This window comes from Moschus berezovskii, chromosome 4 (assembly GCF_049115385.1).
Source record: "Moschus berezovskii isolate FMDL1 chromosome 4, NW_MosBer_1.0, whole genome shotgun sequence".
NCBI classification, from domain to species: domain Eukaryota; kingdom Metazoa; phylum Chordata; class Mammalia; order Artiodactyla; family Moschidae; genus Moschus; species Moschus berezovskii.
Genome location: NC_142463.1, coordinates 62,673,960 through 62,700,713, shown reverse-complemented (window position 1 = coordinate 62,700,713; position 26,754 = coordinate 62,673,960). Strand labels below are relative to the sequence as shown.

At 38.6% G+C, this 26,754-nt stretch overlaps 2 protein-coding genes across 2 annotated transcripts; one reads left to right on the top strand and one right to left on the bottom strand.

The window, feature by feature from the left end:
* Positions 1-46: 46 nt before the first annotated feature.
* GNG5 (G protein subunit gamma 5) lies at positions 47-7,767 on the top strand. Its single transcript, XM_088835433.1, has 3 exons — positions 47-278; positions 4,215-4,359; positions 7,550-7,767. The coding sequence occupies exons 1-2, from the start codon at positions 198-200 to the stop codon at positions 4,338-4,340; spliced, it is 207 nt and encodes a 68-aa protein (XP_088691559.1). The 5' UTR covers positions 47-197; the 3' UTR covers positions 4,341-4,359; positions 7,550-7,767.
* Positions 7,374-26,754, bottom strand: RPF1 (ribosome production factor 1 homolog). The gene is made up of 9 exons (XM_055401484.2): positions 26,506-26,754; positions 25,036-25,092; positions 22,905-22,985; positions 15,365-15,460; positions 14,642-14,795; positions 10,322-10,404; positions 9,487-9,668; positions 9,176-9,302; positions 7,374-8,628 (listed from the first exon to the last, which is right to left on the bottom strand). Exons 1-9 carry the CDS (start codon positions 26,731-26,733, stop codon positions 8,587-8,589), a joined length of 1,050 nt encoding a protein of 349 aa, XP_055257459.2. The 5' UTR covers positions 26,734-26,754; the 3' UTR covers positions 7,374-8,586.

Here is a 26,754-nt window from a genome sequence, read left to right as displayed (position 1 = left end):
GCTCCCTTCGGGTGTGGAGCCGAAACGGCGGGCGGAGGAGAGCGCGCATGCGCATTGAGGGTGGGGCCACTGGGTAGAGGACCGGAAACTTAAGAGACAAAGTTCCGAGCCTCACCCCCCAGCCCCGCCGACTGGCCCAGCGGACCCGCCGCAGAGCTGCCGACGGCCCGCGGACCTGCCATCCTTTCGAGTGCGCCATGTCTGGTTCCTCCAGCGTCGCGGCTATGAAAAAAGTGGTTCAGCAGCTCCGGCTGGAGGCCGGGCTCAATCGGGTGAAGGTGAGCGGGGGCGGGCGGCCGCGGGGGAGGGGAAGGCGGGGAGGCGGCGGGGGACGCTGCGGGCCAGCTGACGCGGCGGCCGCGACTCGCCCCCGGGCAGGACGCCGGCTCGGCGGCCGCGATCTCGGCCAGCCTTGGAGGAGGAGCGGCACGGGTCGGCGCTGTGGTTTGGGGGGCCGGTCAGTGCACCCTTACGCCCCAGGACGGTCCAAGGCGGGCTGGCCCCGGGTTGAACAGCCGCTTTCCGCATTGCGGCCCTCGTCCCTGTGTCTCTCCCTCGCCCGGCGGTGACTCCGCGTCTGGGCTCCCCAAGAGCTGCGCCTCCGCCCGCGCCCTTCCCGGCCCTCGCGACCGTTTCCCCCGTTTGTCACCGGACGGAGTTTTATCCGCCTTTTGATTCAGAAGTATTTTTTCGTGTCAGAACTTTCCCAAATCCACTCCCTTTAGTAGTTGAGGCTTACTTCCCGCTCCACTTACTCACCGAACACACACTTGAAAACGCATTCTTGCCTAACTTTAATTGTAGGTTAAAGAAGCCTGTTTTGGAAACGTTTACTGTGTCTTAAGATTACCACTGGTGCCCTGCGCAACCTTGGACAAAGCGTGCATTTCATATCTGTTTTGCACTTTGCTGTGATCTGACCTTGGGCATGTCTCCTGATCTGCATACTCGAGAAAGTAGTTAGGGTGGACCAGTGTTATTTATTTTGGCGTCTGGTTAGCATTGACCTTGTCCTGGGGTGTTTACTTTGGGGAAAAAGTAGTGTGTGTGTGTTGGTATGACAAGCTGACATTAAGTGCTATTCCAAGTTTCTTGATTTTTTAAATCCTGCGTGGATTGGTTTCTTTCTGGTGCACTCAGTTTACATGTGAAACACTGTAATTAGAAAAGAAACAGGGAAGAATATAAACCATGCACTCTGTTGAAAGAAACAGCCAGTTTCCAAGATGATTTGATAGTTTACTCATCACATTAGTTTTTACTTCCCCCTGAAGTGTTTTGTGTTTTAAGACGCTCTCCCTTTACCTATTTCCTTATGTAGAAATGCCAGGAACCTAGTTTACCCAGTTGTGGTCATCTCAGGAGGGAAGGGAAATTCCCATCAGTCTTGGGATGGGATTCCCCTCCCTTCCTGTCCTCAAAGTGCTATAAACCCCACTGCTGTGTTGAATCCATTTCTCTAATTTCCAGATTCTTACCTCATCCCAGTGATTTATGGTTAGCCTTGCCTGGATTTAACTCTGAAATCATTGTTATTATTCAGGTGTGCCTTCGTTGGAGTGGCCCAGAAAAGAAAAAAAATGGGAAGGGGGGCAAAAAAAAGGCTGATTGAAAGCAGAAGTGTTAAGTAGGGGTATTTAGTTCCAGTCTCCAAAGAAAGTGAGTGTACTCTGAGGGCTTTACCTTAAACACCCTAGCCCCTGCAGTAACTCTCCAGCGGGGTGCCTTCCTCCAGTACTAAAGAGGGTTTTGGTCGGAATCATTAAAGCCATCACCAGGGTTTGGTTATAGAAATCTCAAGTCTAAACGCCAGGGCTGCGTGTAGCATGGAGGAAAGCACCTCACCTTGGGGGAAATTTACATGAGCTTTTCTTTGGACATGTTGCAAAACGTGGTGAGTTAGATTTCATTTTGTGCTTCTGTTTTACCCATGACTTTGCTAGATGCTTTTGTAGTGACATTTTTAGTAGGAGTTTATTTTTTAAAAGCCTTTGTTTGAGTAGTTGATAGAAATTATCACAGATGCTTGACAAACGCCCCCAGTGTTGGTGACCATACACTTGCTTCCCAACCCAGGGCACTTTTGAGAGTAAAAGAGGGCACTGATAATTATGCCAGGATTATAGGGTTTCAGCCTCTCTGATGGTTATTATTATAGTGCCTTAGGGGCTAGCAGCTTCTTTGAGTTTTAAGCCTTTGTCTCCACTCTCCCCATTGATTGGAATTCTCACTGGTTATTTTCTCAATGATGGTTCCTTGGCTGGATATCTTGTCACTGAGATCTCAATTTAAATGTCACCTCCTTGAAAACACTTTGCCACAGGTCCTGATCTAACAAACTTTTCTTTTTCTGCAGATCATCTTGTCTCTTTTCATCTGAGCTGTTAGCTCTGTAACAGGGACCTGGTTGTCCTTACATATTCTCAGGGCCTAGAATTATATTTGGCACATAGAGGTGATGAGAAGTTTGTGAAAGGGAGTTTAAGTTGGAGTCTGCCTACATTTTCGGCAGAAAATTAACAGATTTTTTTTCATGTATATGCTCAGCCATGTCCTGAGCATAAAGTCACAACTCTTTGTGACCCTATGGACTATAGCCCGCAAGGTTCCTCTGTCCATGGGATTTTCCCAGCGAGAATACTGAGTGGGTTGCCATGCCCTTCTCCAGGGGATCTTTTCAGATTCAGGGATCAAACCCACATCTCTTATATACCTCCTGCATTGACATGCTGGTTCTTTACCGCTGAGCCACAGGAGAAGCGCAGTAGATTCTTTACTGCTGGTTAATGTGAATGAATAAAACCATGTTATGAGATAGTGAAAAATGACACCACCCTTCCCCTACTGTAGCTACACCCTTGAGCGGGAGCAGGGTGCCCATTTCTTGTAGTACTTGGAACCCAAAACTACTTACACAGTTGCTAAATAAATTCATGAAACTCTTTTTCCTGGACTGGTGTATAAACCAAACATATCAGTACATTCCAAGAAGAGTTTAGATTCATCTCATGGTGATGGATCCATTTATCAGAAGCTGTCATCTGCAGAAATTCTTTGTATAGAGAGCACTTGTGATGCCCTTAGCTCCCTTTCAGAGGCTAATATTACCCAGCCAGATTGGACACCTGTTCTTATCCTTCTTATGGATGGTTAAAACAAAATAAAATAAATGATTGCCTTCCCCATCTTCCTAAACCACAATTCAGGAGTTAGGATACTATATATGAGGCATCCTTTAGTCATTCATGTTATATATCAGAACTATTCATATTCAGTTTATTGTTTTGGTGTCCTGCACCATGCCTTAACAGAATACATAAAAATAGTAGATGTTGAAGTTGGTTTAAAGTTGTTTTAACTGTGAAACCACAGAAGTTTTGTAAGTCCTGTTTGAATGACTTTGTATATATATGAAAATTATTAAGTCACATTTAAGGCAGTTTCTTAAAGGCAGGCTGCTCAGTAAAGTTCTTAAACTGAAGTTTGCTAATAATCAGCCTTTCAGTCACATGTCACTGAGCAGAAACTGTCATTGTCCAATTTTGTAACATAGAACAGCTGATAGTATATAATACCAAGACACAGCATTTTCTCAGTGTACTGCTTTCAAGACAGAGTGATAGTTTATTAGCATCTTAATTTATCTTCACCCTATAATATCCTGTGTACTGCTTTTAATAAAAAAAAATGTTGAGTACCTTCATGGTTACACTAGAACATCCTGTTTATTAGTAAACTAGCAAGATGTGCTATGCTTTGCAGATAACGGAATTGTACTGTTCGTGCTTGTTTTATTTACGTGGAGTGTTTTCACTGTATATCAAACATGTATATGTTGACAGTATATGACTGTTGATGAGCTTCCTGGTGGCTCAGTGGCAAAGAATCCATCTGCCAAGCAGGAAATGCAGGTTTGATCCCTGGGTCGGGAAGATCCCTTGGAGAAGGAAATGACAACCCAGTCCAGTATTCTTGCCTGGACATGGACAGAGGAGCCTGGTGGGCCACAGTTGATGGGGTCGCAAAGGTCAGACATGATTTAGTCAGACACAGTTTAGCCACTAAACAACGACGACTGTTGACCTTCAATTAGTGTATATATTTTTGGAGTTAAGTGTTTATTGGCAGATATTTTTATTAAAGATTTGAGAAAATTTTCATTAAAACATTGTCATCACCTCCCACCCCTTTCCCCCACCACTTGTTATATACAGGTTTCCCAGGCAGCTGCAGATTTGAAACAATTCTGTCTGCAGAATGCTCAACATGACCCTCTGCTGACTGGAGTATCTTCAAGTACAAATCCCTTCAGGCCCCAGAAAGTCTGTTCCTTTTTGTAGTAAGAGGAATCTTGACAAGGTAAGCTTCCTTAAATTAAAACAACAAAATTAGTAGGGATAACTAGTCAAGTTTCTTTGTAGCATTTTATAAGTTGAGCAAGGTCTTACCATACTTTTGTTTTGCACTTGGATTTTCTAGTCTTTTTTGTTTTGTGAAGATTGATGAAATTGGCTGATTTAGTAATCACGAAGACTAGTTGTTTCTGTTTTACCAGAGGGTTAAGTAGAGGATTTAATAACCATAAAGAGGATATAGGGGTTACTAGAAAATTCACTATTGTGACAAGCCATGTTACCTTTTATAGTATTGCCTAATGGTGTACTTTGGTGTCCCCAAATACTAATTTCTTTGTACCTAGAAAATACTTAGACATTTAAAGAAATCTGCTGTGTTCGTGGGGGTGACTTTTAAAGTACTATCAATGGATTTGGATTAATTATGATCTATTAGACTAGCATAGGAAAGAATTGAAGTAGTGAGTGCAAATTGAGGAGATAGCTGTAAAAGCTGACATAGTGCAGGCATTAGGAGCTGGAGACAAAAGGTTTTAACTTCATTCTTTTTAGGTAAAGATAACATGAGGGAAATGAAGTATATCAGTGTATGGTGGGAGACAGTGGGTTGGTTTTCAGAGGATTAAGAAACTAAAATTTGGGTGGGTTTAAAGCATACTACTATGTTAACCAGTACCTTGCAGAACAGATGTCAATGTGTGCAAAAATATATAATGTTAATCCACAAGAGAGGTGGCCAGACAACATGATGTGTGGATAATTGAAAATGTAATCTGGCCAGACAGCATGATGTGTGGATAATTGAAAATGGAATCTAACGGTACTGCCTTCATGAAGCCATAGGACTTTAGTCAGAGCATTTACTCTTTATAAAGACAACTCTGTATATGTTACACACCCTCTGCAAATATTCTGACTCCTCACAGTGCAGGAAGCTGCTTCCTAAAATACCATGTTACATAGTTGTGCCCTCCCTAATTAAATTTAGTAGACTTGGGAGTGTCCAGGAAGTCTGTATAAGTAACAACATGTCTCTAGTAAATAACATGATAGGTTGAATTGGTTAAGGTTTTCCAAACACAGAGGGAAAAAACCACCTTTGAGTTTAAGGAAGTAATTCTTTTCAACATTCAAGCACCTTCATCTTTAATAGTTAAAAAGTTTTTTGCTTCTGGCAATTTTGAGAAATTCCATATTTTCTTCATAAGTTTATTTTCATTTAAAATACTGCTAAGTGTGGCTTCTTAACTGGCTGTTCATAGTTTCATAGAATACAGATCAGTGCCTAATTAACTTGGCTCTGGTTGGGATAAGAATCCAGATTTTAAAGTAAAATAATGGCTGTTAAACCTGGCAGTATAATAAAACCCACAGGTTTATGAATATTATGATTTGAAGCACTTTTGGCTAGGAAAAGTATTTGGATGTAAAAGCATTTCTTCTTAAACATCAATGTAGCTACAAATCACTTTGTTAAAATAGAGATTCTAAAACAATAGGTCTGGGATATTATACTGATGTTGGTGGTCCTTGGCACACTGAGTGGCGTGGATGCAAAACATCTATATTTAAATCTGTATTTATGCCTTTACACTTGTAACTTTTAAAAATATATATGTAATTTAAAGCATGGATATTTTAGCAACAAATAGTCCAAAGTATTAAAATAGAAGTTACCATGATTTGCACACTTAGAAATAACCACTGTTAACAGATGTTTCCTTTAAAGACAAAAAAAATCATTGAAAAATGCTTATAGTATGCAGTTTTGTTTTTTTGAAGTTGAATTTTCTTGTTTCATTTAATAGTCTTTGTAAATTCCCTGGTGGTCTGGTGCTTAGGCTTTGGTGCTCTCATTTAATAGTTTTTGTAAATGAGATTTTTCTGTGGTTGTACTATAACTTAAATTATACTTCATCCAATATTGAGGTTACCAAATTTGAGGTTACACTGAGATGAACATCTTGGTACCTATAAGTATACTCTACCCATTTCTTTAAAATAAACTTCTGGAAGTAAAGTTATTCAGTAAGGAATGACATTTAAAATTTAATAACCTTGAAAATATTGCCAAATTAAACTTTGCTGTTCTATCTGGAGCTTAAGAGTATTTTTGGCTGAGCCCCTGCCAAAGAGATCACAGATTGTTTGCTACTATTTCCTGCCTGTCTCAGTTTTGTAATTTGCAAAACTCGAGGCTAAACATTTTCACCACAGATTCTGTTTATGCTTTTTGTAAAACTTTTTGTAATGAAGTAACAGAAAATTTTAAATCAGTATAAAAAACCAATTATCTTGAATTAAATGGTTTACCTTGTTAGTTCTGAGCTGTGCAGCTTATGGGATCTTAGTTCCCCAGCCAGGGAGTGAACCTGGTCCCTTGGTAGTGAAAGACCAGAGTTCTAACTATTGGACCACAAGGGAATTCCCAACCTTGTTAATTTTTATAAAGAAATAAAAGATACTTTTTCTACCTTTCTATATAAATAACTTACTCTGGCATTGTTATGCCCATGTATTTATTGTTTTATAGTTCTAAAACCCAGCAGTTATTTTTAAGGAATAACTATTAGTGCATTATTTTTGAGATTTGTGTTAATCCATAGATTGTTTAGTCATTTTAATTGTATTATATTCCATCATGTTTATAAACCTTAGTTTATTCATTGTCCTGTTGAGTTGCATTTAGGCTGTTTGCAGTTCTTTGCTAGTAAAACACTACTCTAGTCAGTATCTGTGTGGATGTTTTCCTTTGTGCATAGATGTGCATGGGTAAATAGAAGTGGCTGCATCTTGCTGGTCTCAGTTGTTGCTCGGTTTCTAGAGGTGTTCACATATCTCCCATCCTAAGAGATTTTTATATTAACCTTTTTAAAACTTAGAATCCCCAGAGTGTGTTTTTTAAAATGTATGGGCAAGTTACTCTTCAGGTCCTTTCATTCAGGCATTTTCTATCCAGTTTCTCATTTCCTATCCACCGCTTCCCCTACCCCCCCCCAAAAAAAAAACCAACTGGGATGTCTTTAAAAAAATAACAAAACAGGGTTAGTTTAATTGAAAGCACTGTATAAGTTGACATTCAAAGAAATACCCTAAAAGTGATGTACTGTAAGATGTACTGCTACCCATAAAAAAAAAGCTATTGTTCTTACGATACTTTACCCTAATTCACTTTTTCCCTTTTTCCATTTCAGGTTTTCCCAACCACTTTTCATAAACCAGTGAATATTCAAAGGAAAGCTAAATTTGAAGCCTGTACAAAAGCCTCTTTGTAACGTGCCATACTATACAAACTTCTACTTTTGTCAGTCCTTAATGTCTACCTCTCTGAATATTCATAATTTTCTGTTTCACAAGGGTAATTATTTTATATACACTGATGGCAGCATATAATAAAATACTTAGTATAAAAGTTTTATGTATTAATCTGTCTTGAACACTTATAACAACTCATCTTTCATAACTTTATGCCATGTATTTACAAGATTACTAGAGAATTAAAGATTGCAAAGTTATTTTTTTAGTGTCAGGAGAAAACTGCTGATACTAGTTTCTATTCATGAGTTATTTACATGGTTAACTTTTTAATAAACTCCTTTGTTGGGTATTACTTCATATTAGGTGGCTCTCCTAATAAGGATAGTCAAGACTAGACATAATTCCATTTTAAGACGTGAGAAAAATTTCAGAGCCAGAGTTAATTCCTGAATGGAGCACTATTGTACAATGTAATGAGGTAAAGAAGTACTAAGGAAAAAGGAGCCAAAAAAGTAAGCATCAATAATGTGCAACTTTTGCTCTAAGTCCTTAGGAAACCATCTTGCTTTAAACTTTTTACAATTCTTCAAAGGCTTAAAGAAATGTTAAAACATCTTAGAAACCTGGCCCAAAATATGTGTTTTCAGGAAACAGAATTGAAACTATGACTATAAGTCTGATAGAAAACCAGTAGTTTACACAGTATCTACCAAGCACTGTTATTTCTCAGCAGCCCACATGTTCCATGAAAGTACAAATGGGAATGTTAGTAAGACAATTAGATTTTAGGAAACTTACAAACTCTTAACAAAATGACCTTAGTTATATAAATAGTGGCAATTCATGGCGCTTGATACTTTGTTCAGATTTGAAAGAAGGTTTATGAAATCAGTAACTGCCATTTTGAAAAGTCTTGTTTCATAAACTCCAGACAGGCCTGTTCAGCACAGTTGCATACTATCCTCTCAGTCCTTTATAAATGGAATTTTCTTCTACTTGTATCCATTTCCCGGGGCTGGGGGAAAAAAAAAAGTTAACATTCTGTAGGTAATAGTGCAAAACACTCTTGGTTTGTCTCTGAGACTGAATTTAAGTCTTCAGGTCTGTGTCTGTGTGTATATATATATAATTTTAAAGTCACGCTTATGTATTTTAAAGTATTATTTTCATTTATGATTTAAAATGATCTCCAAACTTCTCTGTAGCAATAATTCTCAAGCATGCAGCAGAATCATTATAACACAGGTTTATAAACAGACTGCTGGCCCACTCCCTAAACTAGTGGTTGAGCAGGTCTGTGGCCTAACAGTTTGCCTTTGTAACAAGTTCTCAGGTGATGCTGCTGGTCCACTTTCAAACCACCGATCTTTAGGGATGTTTCAGGTGAACCAAGATTAATCTCTAGACCAGAATGCTGTAGCAGAGATTAGTTCTAACTCATGGGAATAAATGCACAAGCATAACTTAAGGTATAAACACTCAAAGCTTAACGTGCATGGTTTTATTCTCATTCCATCCTTTCTAAACTTGCCTAAATGGCTTTTCATAGAGTAAGCACATACCTTATGGACCCATTCATATTCTCCATATTTAGAATCAAAGGTTCCTTTCTGAAGAGATCTTAATTTTAAGGTAAACCGTGGTCCAAGTTCCTGAATTCCCACTTTCTTTTCGCTCTTGAATATGTATCTTAAAGAAAAAAAAAGAGTTAAGGAAATCAGTCTGAATGAACCCAACCATTACTTCTTTAATATGTCAGTTTTAATTTCTCATCTACAGTATTTGTCAGAATACATTGGGAAACAGGTTTATGTAGAAAATGTGTTTCATAATTGAAGTCAAAGTCCAAGGAGTTAAAAAGTACTTTCCTCACCTGTGAAATCTGAAGAAGATATAATCCCGTTGATTGTGGAATGTGGCAACCTGCCTTCCAATAAACTGAGGATTATGGGGGAAGAGAGATGCAAACATACGTCCAATAGAATGACCCAGTCGTGTTGTAAAATTGTTCAAAATTATTTCTGGTATGTGTTCTGTTGGGTCTTTGCCTCTTCTCTAGAAAAATGATGAAAAATCACAACAAAGTGGCAAAAATACATCTCATTGCAGTTTCTGGTTTTAGAATTTACATGACATTGAAACATTTTAGTTATCTTAATGACAAATTACTACAGATAGCCTCTCTGATCTGGGAAGATCCCACCTGCCATGGAGTGGCTGATTGGCTAAAGTGAGTGAAGTCGCCCAGTCGTGTCCGACCCCTTGCGACCCCGTGGACTGTAGCCTACCAGGCTTCTCTGTCCATGGGATTCTCCAGGATAGAATACTGGAGTGGGTTACCATTTCCTTCTCCAGGGGATCTTCCCAACCCAGGGATCAAATCTGGGTCTCCCGCATTAGAGGCAGATGCTTTAACCTCTGAGCCACCAGGGAAGCCCTGGAGTGGCTAAGCCCACGCGCGATTACAAAGCCTGTGTTCTAGAGCCCTTGAGTCACAACTACTGAAGCCTGTGTGCCTAGAGCCCATGCTCCACAAGGAGAGAAGCCACTGCACCACAACTGGAGAGAAGCCCCCACTCACCATACAGCATCACAAGACCAACCAGCCCCATCCCCAAATTCAATCAGTCTATAACTATAGGTTATAGCATTTACTAACCAGATAGTGTGAGGAGACCAGTGCCAGTCAAGGAATGCATAAAACTCACCTTAATTTCTTTACGCAGACGAACACTGCTCATTTTAAAGTGAGCAGTTGGGCCATTGGGCAGGTGACTCAGAATTAGTCCATCTGTTCACAAAGCTAAGGACACACTGAACTCTGGAATCAGAAGTCGCTCAGTCGTGTCCAACTGTTCGTGACCCCATGGACGGCAGCCTACCAGGCTCCTCCATCCATGGGATTTTTCCAGGTGAGAGTACTTGAGTGGGGTGTCGTTTCTTTCTCCAGGGGATCTTTCCGACCCAGGCATCAAACCTGGGTCTCCCACACTGAGGGCAGATTCTTTACCTCTGAGCAACCAGGGAAGCCCAATCTAAACCTTCAGTTCAGTTCAGTTCAGTCGCTCAGTCGAAGTTGTTTAAATAACTAGTCCTGTGTATGCCCGAAGGCTCCTAAAATCTGTAGGTAATTCACCTATTAGGTGAATAGGTGGGTGCATGTATTCCTCTGACTTGATTTTCACACCATACCCAAAACTCAAAAGATATAAATCAACCTGAATCTTTCAGAAAGACAGATTGTGTTAAGCATTACACTGAAGTAAGCGAAAGAGCTAAAATCCACTACTCTAATACAAGAATAAGGATAAGATTCTAGCATAACTGCAGCACCACAAATGGAATATAAAGTTACCTCCATGTTAAGATGCTTTATAACTCTCAAAAGCACACTTTCATATGTCTGTATATACATTTCATACATTTGTAAGGCCAGGATATGCAGTTTTGAATATCATCCCGTAAGACCAGATACTCAAACTGTCTTCTGGAAATCAAGGTTATTAGTGTTCTCAAGAGACAAGGTCTTAATTCTTGGGATTACTGTACTACAGTTTAAAACCAACCAATTAATTAACCACTTACTGGCCCTACCACAAACAGAATTAGGCTATACACTCTAAATTACAAATGAAATATAAGACAACTACCTACAATCAAGGCTAGCCGCCCAAGGGCTTTAAAAGTTTGGAATGCAGCTCAAGTCTTTGTAGCACAACTTGATTCTTTCAAATACTTAACCTTAAAAGGAGGTCAGAACTAGACTTTTAAGTATCTGCACACAATATAAGTTTTATAAAACAGATGTTGCCATCTTTAAAAGACATCAACATTCTCCCATTCATCTATTAAATTAGAAACTATGGTGGTTATCATCTTAAACTTCCTCCTGTCCCAGCACCAGATCCTGTTTATTGCTTTTACCTTCATAAATTCCTCACTTCTATAGCTGCCTCTTTTACCCCAGGTGTTATTGTCTTATTTGAGGTCCTTGAGATTTTTCCACCCAGATTAGGAAAACAGTATCCTGCTTGGTCTGACTCTTCTTTCATCACTTTAAGTACATCTGTCTCCTAATATAGACTAATCAAGTTGGATTTAGGCCTTGGTTCTGTAATAAGCTATGGGACTCGACTGTGCCATTGTATTTGTAGTTTCTCATAGCTTCTTATGTGCTAAGTGAAAAACTAGATGCCTTGAGAGTTTTGCCAGCTGTAGGTAGTTTCAAACTACTCTCACCACAGACGCATCTGTAGATTAAAAACATCAGCATAGCACTCATACTGTGGCTCTGCACTACCCTTTTATTAATAACTTCCTGGCTACATCTTATTTCATAGCTGGTAGACACTGACAGCCTCTCTAATACACCATAAACATTAATCCTATCATGTGCTTTTTGCTTATGCTATTTCAAGTATCTACAATATTTTACTCATCCATTGAGGCCTGCTTCAAATGGCATCTCTTTTTACAGTCAAAATTAAGCTCTAAATATTCTCAGCTCTCACTGTTACTATAGCACTTGTCATTTGAGTTATAGTTATGCAAATGCCTTTCTTCCCAATGAATCCATTAACTCTAAGATCTACTTCTGACAGATACTATGCCTACTACACAGCAGATTATCAGTAAAAGTCTGAATTCTTTCCTTCTCTTCAAGGTTTGGCTATACTCATGAGGTACAGCCAAAAGTATTTCTGTATCATTTGCACTACAAAAAAAAAAAAATCAAAATCTTAAGGGGATTAAGAGAAGTAGAAGTCACTTAACCTAAATCAAAGCTTGAATCTTTTCTAGAAATTTCCACTAAATTGTGATTTGTGTCAAAAGAAACTACAAAATCCAAATGTTATCAATTCCTAAATTCCTGCACTGTACAAAAGGCGCTACTTATGTTATTGCTAATCTCTAACACAAACCATGCCACATAGGACTCATCCCGATTTTTAGTAATGATTTTAGCGACGAAGAGTTTGAGAAGGATCAGGTAGATTTATTCAAGTGCTATATGGCATATCTAAACTGGGGTGGGATTACACCTGAGTCCTAGAGTTAGCTGGTAATTTGCAGTCAGAAATATACAGAGGCATTTTGTTACCACTGATGTGAAAGTTACTTTGTTAGGACCAACTCAAAGGCCAGGAATGTAAAACACCCTATATAAGCTGCCAAGAGCACACTTACCCTACATCAAATTTCCATTTAGAAATAAGGAAGAGGAAAAAAGCGAAAGTGAGGAAGTACTGACCCAGAGGAACAAAGAAAGGTCTTGAAACCTCACTGTGAGGGGGAGGGGGGGCACCGGGGGTGGGAACTACATGTTTTAAAAAGGCTGCTGCTGCTGCTGCTAAGTCACTTCAGTCGTGTCCGACTCTGTGTGACCCCATAGACGGAAGCCCACCAGGCTCCCCCGTCCCTGGGATTCTCCAGGCAAGAACACTGGAGTGGGTTGCCATTTCCTTCTCCAACGTGTGAAAGTGAAGTCGCTCAGTCGTGTCCGACCTTTAGCGACCCCACGGACTGCAGCCTACCAGGCTCCTCCATCCATGGGATTTTCTAGGCAAGAGTACTGGAGTGGCTTGCCATTGCCTTCTCCGTTTAAAAAAAAAGGCAGGGATTACTATCTTCAAAGCAGATCTCTTCTGGAATAGATTAAGTATTCAAGAGACTTTTTTTCTAAACTCACAATCCAGCCAAATTATAAAATGACTAACAATACAAAGCTAGTTTAGTCTTAAAAGTCTCTGAAAAGCAACTGGTGCAAGGGGATAAAGGAAATGGCTACCCACTCCAGTATTCTTGCCTGAGATCCCATGGACAGAGAAGCCTGATGGGCTACAGTCCGTGGTGTTGCAAAGAGTTGGACATGACTGAGCAAGTGGATGTCTTTAATTAACTTATACTGAAAACAATAAATGCCACAAAAGTTATTTAGATGGAAAAAAAACAGCTTGTAAACCATTATTTTGGTTTACAGTGTTCACTGATTTTTAAAAATGTTATCCTGGCAGCACGGAAGTAGTATCCCCATTGTTTATCAGTTCAGTTCAGCAGCTTAATCATGTCCGACTCTTTGCGACCCCATGAATTGAAGCACGCCAGGCCTCCCTGTCCATCACCAACTCCCGGAGTTTACGCAAACTCATGTCCATCGAGTCGGTGATACCATTCAGTCATCTTCCTTAGTAACTTTAATAATTTTGACATTCAGTTGGCCATCTTTAAAGTTACTGACTTCACAGGCAATGAGTAAGTAAAACAACATCAATGACAAAAACAAATCTAGGCATCCTTTAGATGATCTCTTATCTCAAAATAGGAAGAAATACCTAGGGTTGAGGTAACACATTCACCTTGGATCTGAGACTCATAGTAAAAAGACAGATTATTCTTGGTATCTGAAACACTAGTTGATACATAATTTGGGCCCAGAAACCTACTTCAAAAATGCAATCTTGTGACACCACTTCTGGCAACACAAAATCTAGCCATATCAAAATAGTTGCAGATCCTGAACTGGGAGAGCACCCTCATGCCTCTATCTTTCCAGACGGTTATATTTTTGCAATAGGTATTCTTCCTCTGCCCTACCTCATTCACCCATATCCACCTAGACAGGGTTTAGGCATCTTTTTCTGTCAAGCACGTCTTCCCTAATGTCCCCAGGACAGATTTTTACCAAAGTTTGTGCTGTATCCTGTATTTCCCTCTGTAATCGTATTATCTACACAATATTTTTCTTTGTTTACGTATCTATTTTATCCTATTAGATTATGAATTCCCTGAAGCTGACTTTCTCTTGTTTATTTTTTACTAACAAATAATGTCTTGCTTATAGCATGTGCTTAACAAATGCTTGCAAAGTGAAAAGGAAAAATCAGTTTGGAGTCTTGAATAGAGATATATAATTCTCTGGTTGAAAAAATTTTGTTCTAAAAGTTACAGGAAACATTTTCTTTTTTGAATGTACCTTAAAAGGGGGTGAAGGGAAGACAAGAAAACTCCTTAAAAAGAACAAAGGATACTTGGCATTTTACGATCTTCATTAATAACAATCAGGTCTGTGAAATCTCTTGAGATGCACTGTGGAATAATTTTTTTCAGAGCCAGGCCTCTTCTGTAATAAACATGCGAATTTGGTATAACTGTAGAGAGCTGTTCACAGAGCCGTACTGTTCTCTATAAAACAAAATAACAAAACCCTCAAAAATGAAAAAGAATAAAAATCTAAGTGGCATATATTTATACAGAAAGAAGTAACCATCATACTGTTATTAACAGAGAGCAAGGCCAGGGAAGAATGAAATCCAAACAGTTTCATCCTCCATCAAAGGCTGATCGACCTAAAGCAGTCATTCTCAACTAGGGACAATTTTGTCATCAAGGGATGTTTGGAAATACCTGGAAACATTTTTGGTGGTCATGACTGATGGTAGTGGTAGAACTTGGCTGCTATGGGTTTCTAGTGGATAGAGGCCAGAGATGCTGCTAAACATCCTATAATGAACAGGACAATCTGAATAATAAAAAAATCCAGCCCCAAACGTTTAAACAGTGCTGAGGCTGAGAAAGCCTATCATGAAGAATCACACTTGGTGAACCTATATCACATCACCAAAACATTTTATTTAGCTTATTTACAGGTGTTACCTAAGGCAATTACTAAAAATTTAACTCTTCTGAACAAAGTTATTTTAAATAACCTATGTAAGAAAATTAAGAATTCAAGAACTATAGTATATGTTTACCCCATGAGGTCTATCTGATGTAGTGATGAGAATCTTGGGAGAAGTTTGTCTATTGAAGTAAGAAGCAAATTCATCTGTAGCTTCATCATAAGCAACCTGAAAACAGAAAGAGAGGTAACTTTACATCAAACACTCTACTGGGCCAGCATTTTACAAGCAATTCTAGTAAGATTCTATAACACTGGGTATCTAGCTGACTCATGATTTAAAGAGGGCCCAGGAGGGTCAGGTTAATGGCAACATGAAGAGGTTGGATAATTTTCTAGCTGAAGAAAACTAATATAAAACTGGGAAAAAAAAAAAAACCCGTCAAAATAATTTCAAGAAATTGAGATGCATTCATTCTTGAAAAATAGATCCATTTGTGGGCAAGGACATCAAGAATCTTGCCTAGAGCATTTCCCATATCAACCTGGATGATGAAAACAGTAACTTTATCAACTTCAGGACTAATGGTAGGCGAGAGCCAGCAATCCTGGATCCAGAGGTGGTAGATCAGATTCGAGGACGGGCAGGTGGACCTGGACTCGGACTTGCCGGTCCAAGGTTACAGGCCTAGTTCAGGGTAGGTGTGGATCAGCCAAAAATTTAAATGAGAGCTCCGGAAGTGAAAAAATCATAGACGAACTGACATAATGTCTCCCCAAATCCTTGACTGACAGCTAAGCTGCACATGAGAGGCCTGAGAATGCAGTGCAGGTGAAAGACAGGGAGACTTGAGAGAGGGCTGCAACTGTGAATGCAGTCCTCAGTCCACACACCCCTCAGCTGGCAGAGGGCAAGTATGTCTTGGGGGCCAAGGTTTCACGATGCAACCTCTACCCAAATCACTGGCTGACCATTAAGTCACACAAACACAAGGAAAAATCTCTAGGGAGGAAGGTTAAAAATAACACAAACTGAGTAGTAGTGTAATGCTACTGTCAGAGAGATTCCCGTTTAAGTCCAGACAAGTTACTAAACAACACCAAAAAAATCAATAACCTGTAAGAAAAAAAAACAAAAACAATCCAGAGTTACTGCAACGTTTTCTAAGTGTCCAATTTTCAACCAAGATATTAGATATACAAAGAAACAGAAAAGTATGATGTATACATACATAATTAGGAAAAGAGTATGATGTATAAAAAAGTATGATGTATACATACATAATTCGGAGAAGGCAATGGCAAGCCACTCCAGTACTCTTGCCTAGAAAATCCCATGGATGGAGGAGCCTGGTAGGCTGCAGTCCATGGGGTCGCTACAAGTCAGACATGACTGAGCGACTTCACTTTCACTTTTCACTTCACACATTGGAGAAGGAAATGGCAACCCACTCCAGTGTTCTTGCCTGGAGAATCCCAGGGACGGGGGAGCCTGGTGGGCTTCCGTCTAAGGGGTCGCACAGAGTCGGACACAACTGAAGTGACTCAGCAGCATACATACATAATTAGGAAAAGAGAAGTCAATAAAAACTGAATGGGTCCAGATGGTGAATTTAGTGACAGTTTCAAAGCCATCGTAACAGATATATCCAAGGAATTAAGGAAAAATACAGGCTTTACAACAGATCTAAGATGCAGAAGAATCAATAATCTTGAAAACGTATTACTAACGATCCAATCTGAAGGATGGAGAACACAATCATAACAAAAAAAGCAAAGCTGCAGAAATTTTTAGGATGTTAACCATTTCAACAGTGTTAGGAAGTCCCTCAAGGAGAGAAGAGGGCAGAAAAAAAATATTTCAAGAAATAATGGATTAAAAACTTAACTGACAGGTCCAAACTCAGCAAACATTAAGTAGAATTAAAAAAAAAGAATACCTAAACACACCAGTGTCAAACTGATAAAAGCCAAAAAACCAGAAAACTTTAATAAATCATGTGCAGGGGAAAAATGTAATGACTGCTTTCTCAAAAGAAACAATGAAGGTCAAAATTCAATGGAAAAAGTTCAAAGAAGAAAACAGGTCAACCAAGGATTCTATGTCCCATAAAATTTTTTAAAAAATAAAGGCAAAATAAATGCTTTTAAAAAGACAAAAACTGAGATAATTAGATCTCAGACCTACTACAAAAATAAAGGCTTAAGAAAATCCTGCAAGCTGAAAGAGAATAATACTAGATGATCCAGAGGCAGGAAAGAAGAGGACTATAAACAGGTAATGATGAAGGTAAACATAAAGGACTTTGTGGGTGTGTTTTGTGTGTAAACTTTTTTTTTGACATGAGGATGTTTAAAGCAGTAATTATAACACTGGGTTTATAACATAGACAGATACATAACATGTGCTGACAATTAACAGCATGAGTAAGAGTGGAGGTCACAAAGCCATCCTGGTGCAAACTTGCTGTATTTCACCAGAATTGTGTCAGTATTTACTACAAGCAGATTGTGATAAATCATTCTCCAGAATAGATCTTATGCTAGGACATTTATTCAATTGAAAAGGACTGAAATAGAACAAAATATGTCCCAGACCACAATAAAATTGAATTAGAAATCAACAGCAGAAATCAGCAAAATACTCAAATACTTGGAAATTAAACAAGATACTTCTTGAAAATTGTAAGCCAAAGAAGAAATTATCAGAGAAATTAGAAAATATCTTCAACAGAATGAAAATGAAAACACCACAAACACACCAAAATGTATGGAAGGTGGTTAAAGCAGTGCTTGGGCAAACACCAGAGTTTTATATGCTTATATTAGAAAAAATAAAATCAATAATCTAAGCTTCCATCTTAGGAAGCTAGAAAAAGAAGAGTAACTAAAACCCCAGGTAAGCAGAAAGAAAAAATAAGGATGGGTGGGAAACTAATGAACTAAAAAAATACAGCAAGCAAGAAGAAATCATCTTTCATTAGAAGAGGTACTCAGATGTAAATGATGAAAGAAATGCCATCTTCAAACTTGCGGGCTATAGCAAATGTAAATTTTATGGCCATAGTTGCTCATCATACAAAGGTGAAAATGAGTTAATCAAGTAAACAAAAATAGAATAAACTCAGAGTATAAAAGAAATAATAAATGTAAGAGGAGATATAAGTTAATTAGAAAGCATTTAATAGAGAAATAAAATAGTAACTTGAAAAGAATAACAAAACAGGTTATGTCTCTGGTGAAAAGCTCAAATATACAAAATTAGTAATGAAAACAGGGTATTACTTCAGTCTCACTCATGAACATATTCTAAACAATGCATTTAACAAACCAAAACAGTATTTTAAGATAAAACACCTTAACTAAATTGGATTTACCCCATGAACAGAACAGGTTTAACACTAGATAGTCCATTTCATTTATTAAATTACTGCATTAAGGAGAAAACTGGATATTCATCACAATATTTGCAGAAAAGTACATAAATTATCTTAATATTTACAGGAAAGACATCTAACTTTCTAATTCATTCACTAAGCAAACAAAGCAGCAAAAAAAAAATGGAATTCCCATAACTCATAAGGAAAATCTACCATTAATGACACATACATTAATCATGATACACTGGAAGTATTCTTTAAAATTAGTAACATGGCACAGAGGATAATACTGCTTTTTAAATTTATTTGACATTATGGTGAAGTTCTAGTAAGCACAAAAGAAAATGTAAATGGTTTGAAAGAAACAAAAACATATTTGCAGAAATGATTATCTAAACATGAAATGAAAACATTCAGAAAAATTATAGAAGCGAATTCTACTGATTAAAAGGTCATGATTCAAAAATCAATCTCATTTTTGTAAATCAGCAAATCAAATAGTTTTCAGAGAGATGTGATTTATACCAACAAGAAGAAAATGTAAGATGCCCAGGATAGTTCTAACAAGATTTATGTGTATAACTTGTATGAAGAAAACAATGATATACACTGAAATACATTTTCAATATTTAAAGGCCCAGTGAAGCAAAATTAGAGATACCAAGGGAACATTTCATGCCATGATGGGCACAATAAAGAACAGAAATGGTATGGACCTAACAGATGAAGAAGATATTAAGAAGAGGTGGCAAGAACACACACAAGAACTATACAAAAAAGATCTTCAGGACCCAGATAATCACAGTGGTATCATCACTCACCTAGAGCCAGACATCCTGGAATGCATAGTCAAGTGGGCATTAAGAAGCATCACTATGAACAAAACTACTAGAGGTGATGGAATTCCAGTTGAGGTATTTCATATCCTAAAAGATGATGCTGTCAAAGTGCTGCACTCAATATGTCAGCAAATCTGAAAAACTCAGCAGTGGCCACAGGACTGGAAAAGGTCAGTTTTCATTCCAATCCCAAAGAAAGGCAATGCCAAAAAATGCTCAGACTACCTCACAATTGCACTAATCTCATACGCTAGCAAAGTGATGCTCAAAATTCTCCAAACCAGGCTTCAACAGTCCATGAACCATGAACTTCCAGATGTTCAAGATGGATTTAGAAAAGGCAGAGGAACTAGAGCTCAAACTGCCAACATCCACTGGATCATCTAAAATGCAAGAGAGTTCCAGAAAAACATCTACTTCTGCTTTATTGACTACACCAAAGCCTTTGACTGTACATCACAACAAACTGTGGAAAATTCTTAAAGAGATGGGAATACCAGACCACCTGATCTGCCTCTTGAGAAACCTGTATGCAGGTTAAGAAGCAACAGTTAGAACTGGATGTGGAACAACAGACTAGTTCCAAATAGGAAAAGGAGTATGTCAAGGCTGTATATTGTCACCCTGCTTATTTAACTTATATGCAGAGTACATCATGAGAAACGCTGGGCTGGATGAAGCACAAGCTGGAATCAAGATTGCTGGGAGAAATATCAATAACCTTAGATATGCAGATGACACCACCCTTATGGCAGAAAGCGAAAAAGAACTAAAGAGCCTCTTGATGAAAGTCAAAGAGGAGAGTGAAAAAGCTGGCTTAAAACTCAACATTCAGAAAGGTAAGACCATGGCATCTGGTCCCATCACTTCATGGCAAATAGATGGGGAAAAGACGGAAACAGTGAGAGACTATTTTCTTGGGCTCCAAAATCACTGTAGATGGTGACCGCAGCCATGAAATTAAAAGACACTTGCTCCTTGGAAGAAAAGCTATGACCAACCTAGATAGCATATTAAAAAGCAGAGACATTACAGTACTGCCAACAAAGGTCCGTCTAGTCAAAGCTATGGTTTTTCCAGTAGTCATGTATGGATCTGAGAGTTGGACTATAAGGAAAGCTGAACACTTAAGAATTGATACTTTTGAACTGTGGTGTTGGAGAAGATTCTGGAGAGTCCCTTGGACAGAAAGGAGATTCAACCAGTCCATCCAAAGGAAATCAGTCCTGAATATTCATTGGAAGGACTGATGCTGAAGCTGAAACTCCAATACTTTGGTCACTCGATGTGAAGAACTGACTCATCTGAAAAGACCCTGATGCTGGGAAAGACTGAAGGAGGGAGGAGAAGGGAACAACAAAGGATGAGATGGTTGGATGGCATCAGACTTAATGGACATGAGTTGAGTAAACTCCGGGAGTTTGTGATGGATAGAGAGGCCTGGCATGCTGCAGTCCATGGGGTCGCAAAGAGTCGGACATGACTGAGTGACTGAACTGAACTGAACCAACATATATATACATACATACATATATACTAAGCCTTCCCCTGGTGGCTCAGATGGTAAAGCATCTGCCTGCAATGTGGGAGATGTGGGTTCAATCCCTGGATTGGGGAAATCCCCTGGAGAAGGAAATGGCAACCCTCTCCAGTGACACTTGCCAGGAAAATCCCATGGATGGAGCCTGGTAGGCTACAGTCCATGAGGTCTCAAAGAGTTGGACACAACTGAGCCACTTCACTACCTACCTACCTACATATATACTCTCTCTATATATATATGGTGGATATATGTACACACACACATATAGGGTTGGCCAAGAAGTTCGTTCTGTAAAACATTCTGTAAGATGGCACAGAAAAACCCACATGAACTTTTTGGCCAACTCAATACTACCCAGATTCTGACACTGATCTTATTTAGTATGATTCATACTTTTATATGGAAGATGAAAGATCCAGGAAGGTAACACTCTTGAAGAGAGGAATTTGAGGATGGGAATGGTGAGGGGCATCTTTCCCTCACAGCTATCAAAACTTACCATGAAGCTAAATAATCAAGAAACTAAAGAACCGATCTAGTGACAAGCTACCCCAAAAAAAAAAAAAAAGACTCAGCACATATGGACAACTACTATACCACATAGCACTACAATTTACTATGACAAAGACTACTACTTCAAACATGGTGCTGGGAAACTGGTTATGTAAGAGAGAGAAAGAGGGAAGAGTGGAAGAAAGAAACTGATTTCCTTTCTCACTCTAATAAGAGAAATCCGTTTCTGATAATTAAGTACATGAATGTGTTTTAAAACCTTGACTCTTTCACTGTACTTTGCAAACTAAAGGGAAAAGTGAAAGATTATCTTGAAACCAAGTGCATTAAATGGACACACACAAAAAATAGCATCAGATTACCTTAGTTATCAAAATGTCTAACAAATACTACAAAAATCTATAGTTCAGTTCAGTTGCTCAGTCGTGTCCAAATCTCTGCGACCCCATGAATCACAGCACGCCAGGCCTCCCTGTCCATCACCAACTCCCGGAGTTCACTCAAACTCATGTCCACAGAGTCGGTGATGCCGTCCAGCCATCTCATTCTCTGTCATCCCCTTCTCCTCCTGCCCCCAAACCCTCCCAGCATCAGAGTCTTTTCCAGTGAGTCAACTCTTCGCATGAGGTGGCCAAAGTATGGGAGTTTCAGTTTTAGCATCAGTCCTTCCAATGAACACCCAGGATTGATCTCCTCTAGAATGGACTGGTTGGATCTCCTTGCAGTCCAAGGGACTCTCAAGAGTCTTCTCCAACACCACAGTTCAAAAGCATCAATTCTTCGGCGATCAGCTTTCTTCACAGTCCAACTCTCACATCCATACACAACCACGGGAAAAACCATAGCCTTGACTAGATGGACCTTGGTTGGCAAAGTAATGTCTCTGCTTTTTAATATACTATCAAGGTTGGTCGTAACTTTCCTTCCAAGGAGTAAGCGTCTTTTAATTTCATGGCTGAAGTCAGCATCTGCAGTGATTTTGGAGCCCCCAAAAATAAAGTCTGACTCTGTTTCCACTGTTTTTCCATCTATTTCCCATGAAGTGATGGGACCAGATGTCATGATCTTTGTTTTCTGAATGTTTTATAAAACAAGGACTGCTTTTCAAATGACATTAAAAAATACTGGAAGTATTATTGATTAAATGACAAATAAGTTTATCTAAGCATAAAATACCTTTTAAGAAAATAAATAATTATTGCCTTTTTCTACAGCATTGTTGGAAAACCCAATTATGAAATAATCTTCAACAAATAATAAGATAATATGCCAGCATTATAGCTAAATCAACCCATTATACAACTTCACCAACTAGTACTTTAAATTAAACATTGGCATAAGAACAGATAATTTATCAAATGTGATTATCCAAATTTATTTAAGACTTCTAACATTTACCTCCTCATCATTAGGATCTACTATGGTTTCATCATACACTCGCTGGTTGTCAATAGTCTTGGGTACAGGCTTTGGTGGAGCCTAAATAAAAGAAAAAAATGTTAAGTCTGGGAAGCGTTTCACATTAATAATTTTGCATTATGCTTGGGGAAGAATAACAAAAACCTGCAAATAATGCAAAAACTCAATCTGTTCCTCATTCAACCCACTGCTACATCAGTCCTAGTAACAATATTGAGTAAGAGGCTTTTTAATTCTCTGAGCACACACATGCACTTACTGGAAGAATTGCTGACAGGATAAAATGGCTTAAAACCAGGCAAAAGTAGCAGAAAGAGAAAACGGAATTCAAGATGATTATTCACAACGATGAAAAATATCAAACATAACAGAAAAATTACAAAGGTACATATTTAGGTAGCTTTGTTCGAATACTTTCAGAAAGCTATTCAGAAATATCTAACAAAGGCTACAAATCTGTATCTTTCTGTTGCACTAGTAATTCTAGTTTAGAAAATTTATGATAAGGAACGAAAAGGGGAGCAGTTTATACAAAGAAATATGTATAATCACTATGGTTAGTGGAAATGAACAGTAAATAGGGCAAATGTCCAACAAGATAATGACTATGGCATTGCCAACTTAATGGAATACCATTAGCATCAGCAATCAAATACACTCAGCTTAGATCAAGAAATTGTGTAAATGAAATTTTAAGGAGCAAGAACACAAAACCATAACCATACACTGATTAAAACTAATCTAAAATATATGTACACTAACAGAGATGAATATGACCTAACAAACTATTTAGGAATTCTTTTTTTATTATTTTATGAAATGAATATTAAGTTTTAAGTAATTATTTTAAAAGAGGCAGTTCTAGATCATCTATCAATCCAAAAACAAGAATGATGGTATTTTCAAATGGTGATCTGCATATTAATTTGCTGTAATTAACTGATTATTGAGTTAAAAAGAGACTAACACTGCTTGATAGGATTTTGCAGGTAAAAACAGTCTTAATGTTGGAATTTTCTGTGATTTAATCTAATGCTATTCAAGAGAATTCATGAAAAAGTAGTATTTAGTTTGTATACAGTATATGTATATAGTCTGTATTTTTCCCTTCCTCAAAAACGCTTATTATTACTTGGTACTCCATCTTCAGTAAGAGATGGGAGGAGGGGTGAGTTGAACATTTTTAAGATTTTCCAAGTATAAAACGCAACCTAGAACTATAAATAAAATGAAAATAACTTAGCAGTGCAATAATGCAGACGCAGTCAATAATTCTTTGGAAAGATTTCACTTTTTGTCAGTATCACAAAAATAGCTAAATCCTTTCTTGACGCTCTCTTCTTTGCTACAATCCACTCAGGTGTCTCACCTTCCTCCTACCCCCCATTCTCACTCTTCACAGGTTTATATCCTCTGTGTCAGTTCTCACTGCAACAGAAGTAGCTCTATCATGCCTTTCTTCAGCCTAGCGTAACAAAACACCTTTGCTTCAAGTCTGAAGAACTCCAGTTACAGGCTTAAGGTGGGGATCTTCTCCATTCCCAGTCAGGGATAATGTGTCTTTGCCTCTCAAACACATGAAGTTAAGTAAAATAAGCAATCTGGAAGTATATACACCATTTTGAAATTTTGAAAACATGCAAAATACCACTACTACTGTATTTACTGTTTTTGCACACAAACATAATAAAGGAAACAAAGAAAGTGCATGGGAATAATAAAAAGCAATTTCATGAGTAACTGTCTTTTTTTTTGACCCTGCTTTGAGACAAAAGGGATCTTAGTTCCCTAATCAATCTAGGATCAAACCCTTGCCTCCTGCAGGGGAAGTGTGGAATCTTAACCACTGGACTGACAGGGATGTCCCAATGAGTGGCTGTCTTTGGAGGGGAAAGCAATCAGAAAATATCACACAAGACACTTGAACACTATTTACTAATGCATAATTTCTTGAGTAAAGGATAGAAAGGGGTGTGCTGTATTGTTTTTATATCATTTTAAACATTCAAAAGATTTCATAATAAATTTTAAAATAAAGTGATTCAATGTAAATATCTGGGAACATTCCTTAATACAAGATATAAAGCAGAGGACTAAAAATTTTATTTACCTTATCACCAAGAGCCTCTCTCTCTTTTTTAAGTTTTTTCTTAGCTGCCAACTTTTCCTAAAGGATTTAAAAAAGAAAAGAACAATATTGAGAAACTACTAGTTACATAGCAAACACATAATGAAATTACTAATGCTATGAATATTTAAACTGACCAGTCTTAGAACTGTATTAAAATAAACATCCAGACTTAGATTTTCACACCTAAGTTATTGTAAACCAGATGATCTTGCTCCCTCAAAATAATCTAAATTGACAAGTTTGAATATTTAAAATTTCATTAGCTTTATCTTTTACTCTAAAGCCTCAGATAAAGTAAGAGTGCAAAATGTATACTAAAGATGTTAACAAGCTTTTGTTATTTTGCATTCCTAACAAGTTGCAACTTAAAACTATGGCTATTCTGGTGGCTTCTCTTGAAAAATGCTAAAAATAATGATAATGAAGTTTTCACATTGTTTACAATAAATTCATTACTAGTTATTCAAACATTTTATAATCAAAATATGCTTTTATTATTCAGAATCTGCAGGATGTACTGTAAACCTGTAACTTCTGGGGACTTCTGAACAGGATGCTTGACACACAATATAAAATAAAAATTTTCTTTTCCCTAGTGCCTGTTGATCCTCTATCTACCAGGTCTCCCATTAGAAATTACAGACCCAAGAAATCTAGGACACCCTTTCCCCATAAGTGCGCACCCAAATGGGTTTTTTGTCCCTTCCAGGTACTCCAATAGCACTTTGTCACCTACGACAAATAAGACACTGTGCACGGCCTTAACAAGTCTAGCAAGAGGCAGCAGGCAAGTAAAAAGAATATTGTGTATGAATTTTCGCGATATGCAATAAGCAACTTGCTTCCAAGCGTAATTTAACCACAAATGAACACCGTGACTTTGGGCTTTATCTCTTTCTACGTGTTTACCTCCTAGACTGGTTTAAGGACCACGCGGGAAAGAGTAAATCCAACTTCTAGAGACTTTACAGTGTAACTTCGTTAAGAGCGGCTACAGCAATCAGAGAAGGATCATTTTGGATGTTTGTACTGCCTGTACTGCAGATTTTATGCATTAACCAACGTTAGGTTGACGGGGTAAATCGAAGACGAAGATTTTTGCCTTCTAAATCCGGCGGGGGGGGGGGGGCGGGGGCAGAGGAGCCGGGCCGGAAAGTAATTTTTACTACTAGGAGAGCAAGACTTCTTGCTTTCTTTCGCAACCGAGGACAACATAGCTGATAAGGAAAGCAATCCTTGCTGCTCAAACGTAAAGCTGAGCCGAGTCTGGTAAAGATGAGGGTGCAGGAACCAGGGAAGGGTTGCTTGGCCCCTACCCCTTCCGGATGAATAAGCGCCGTCTGCGACCCGCGCAGGGGTGACCACGCATGCGCATCATCCAGCCCGCCTCACCGCACTGGCTCTAGAGCAACACCGCGCACGCGCCCTGGCGACTCCGCCGCCTCATACCTTCCGCTGTTGCTGTTTCCACCGCGTGAACATTAAGTGTCGCCGCTGTTTGTTCTTAATTTCCGAAATGCTGAATCCTGGAGGAAAGGCAGCCGTCTTTGGGGATTGGACCCCACTTTCCGTCGGCCCATCGTCACCTACTGCAGTCTCCTGAGCTTCTTCAGTAGAGGCTTTGCGTTTCAGGCCTTTCTTTCCGCTGCCGCCGCTCTTAGCTCCGGCCTTCGCCATAGTATTTTTGCTCCTTGTGGC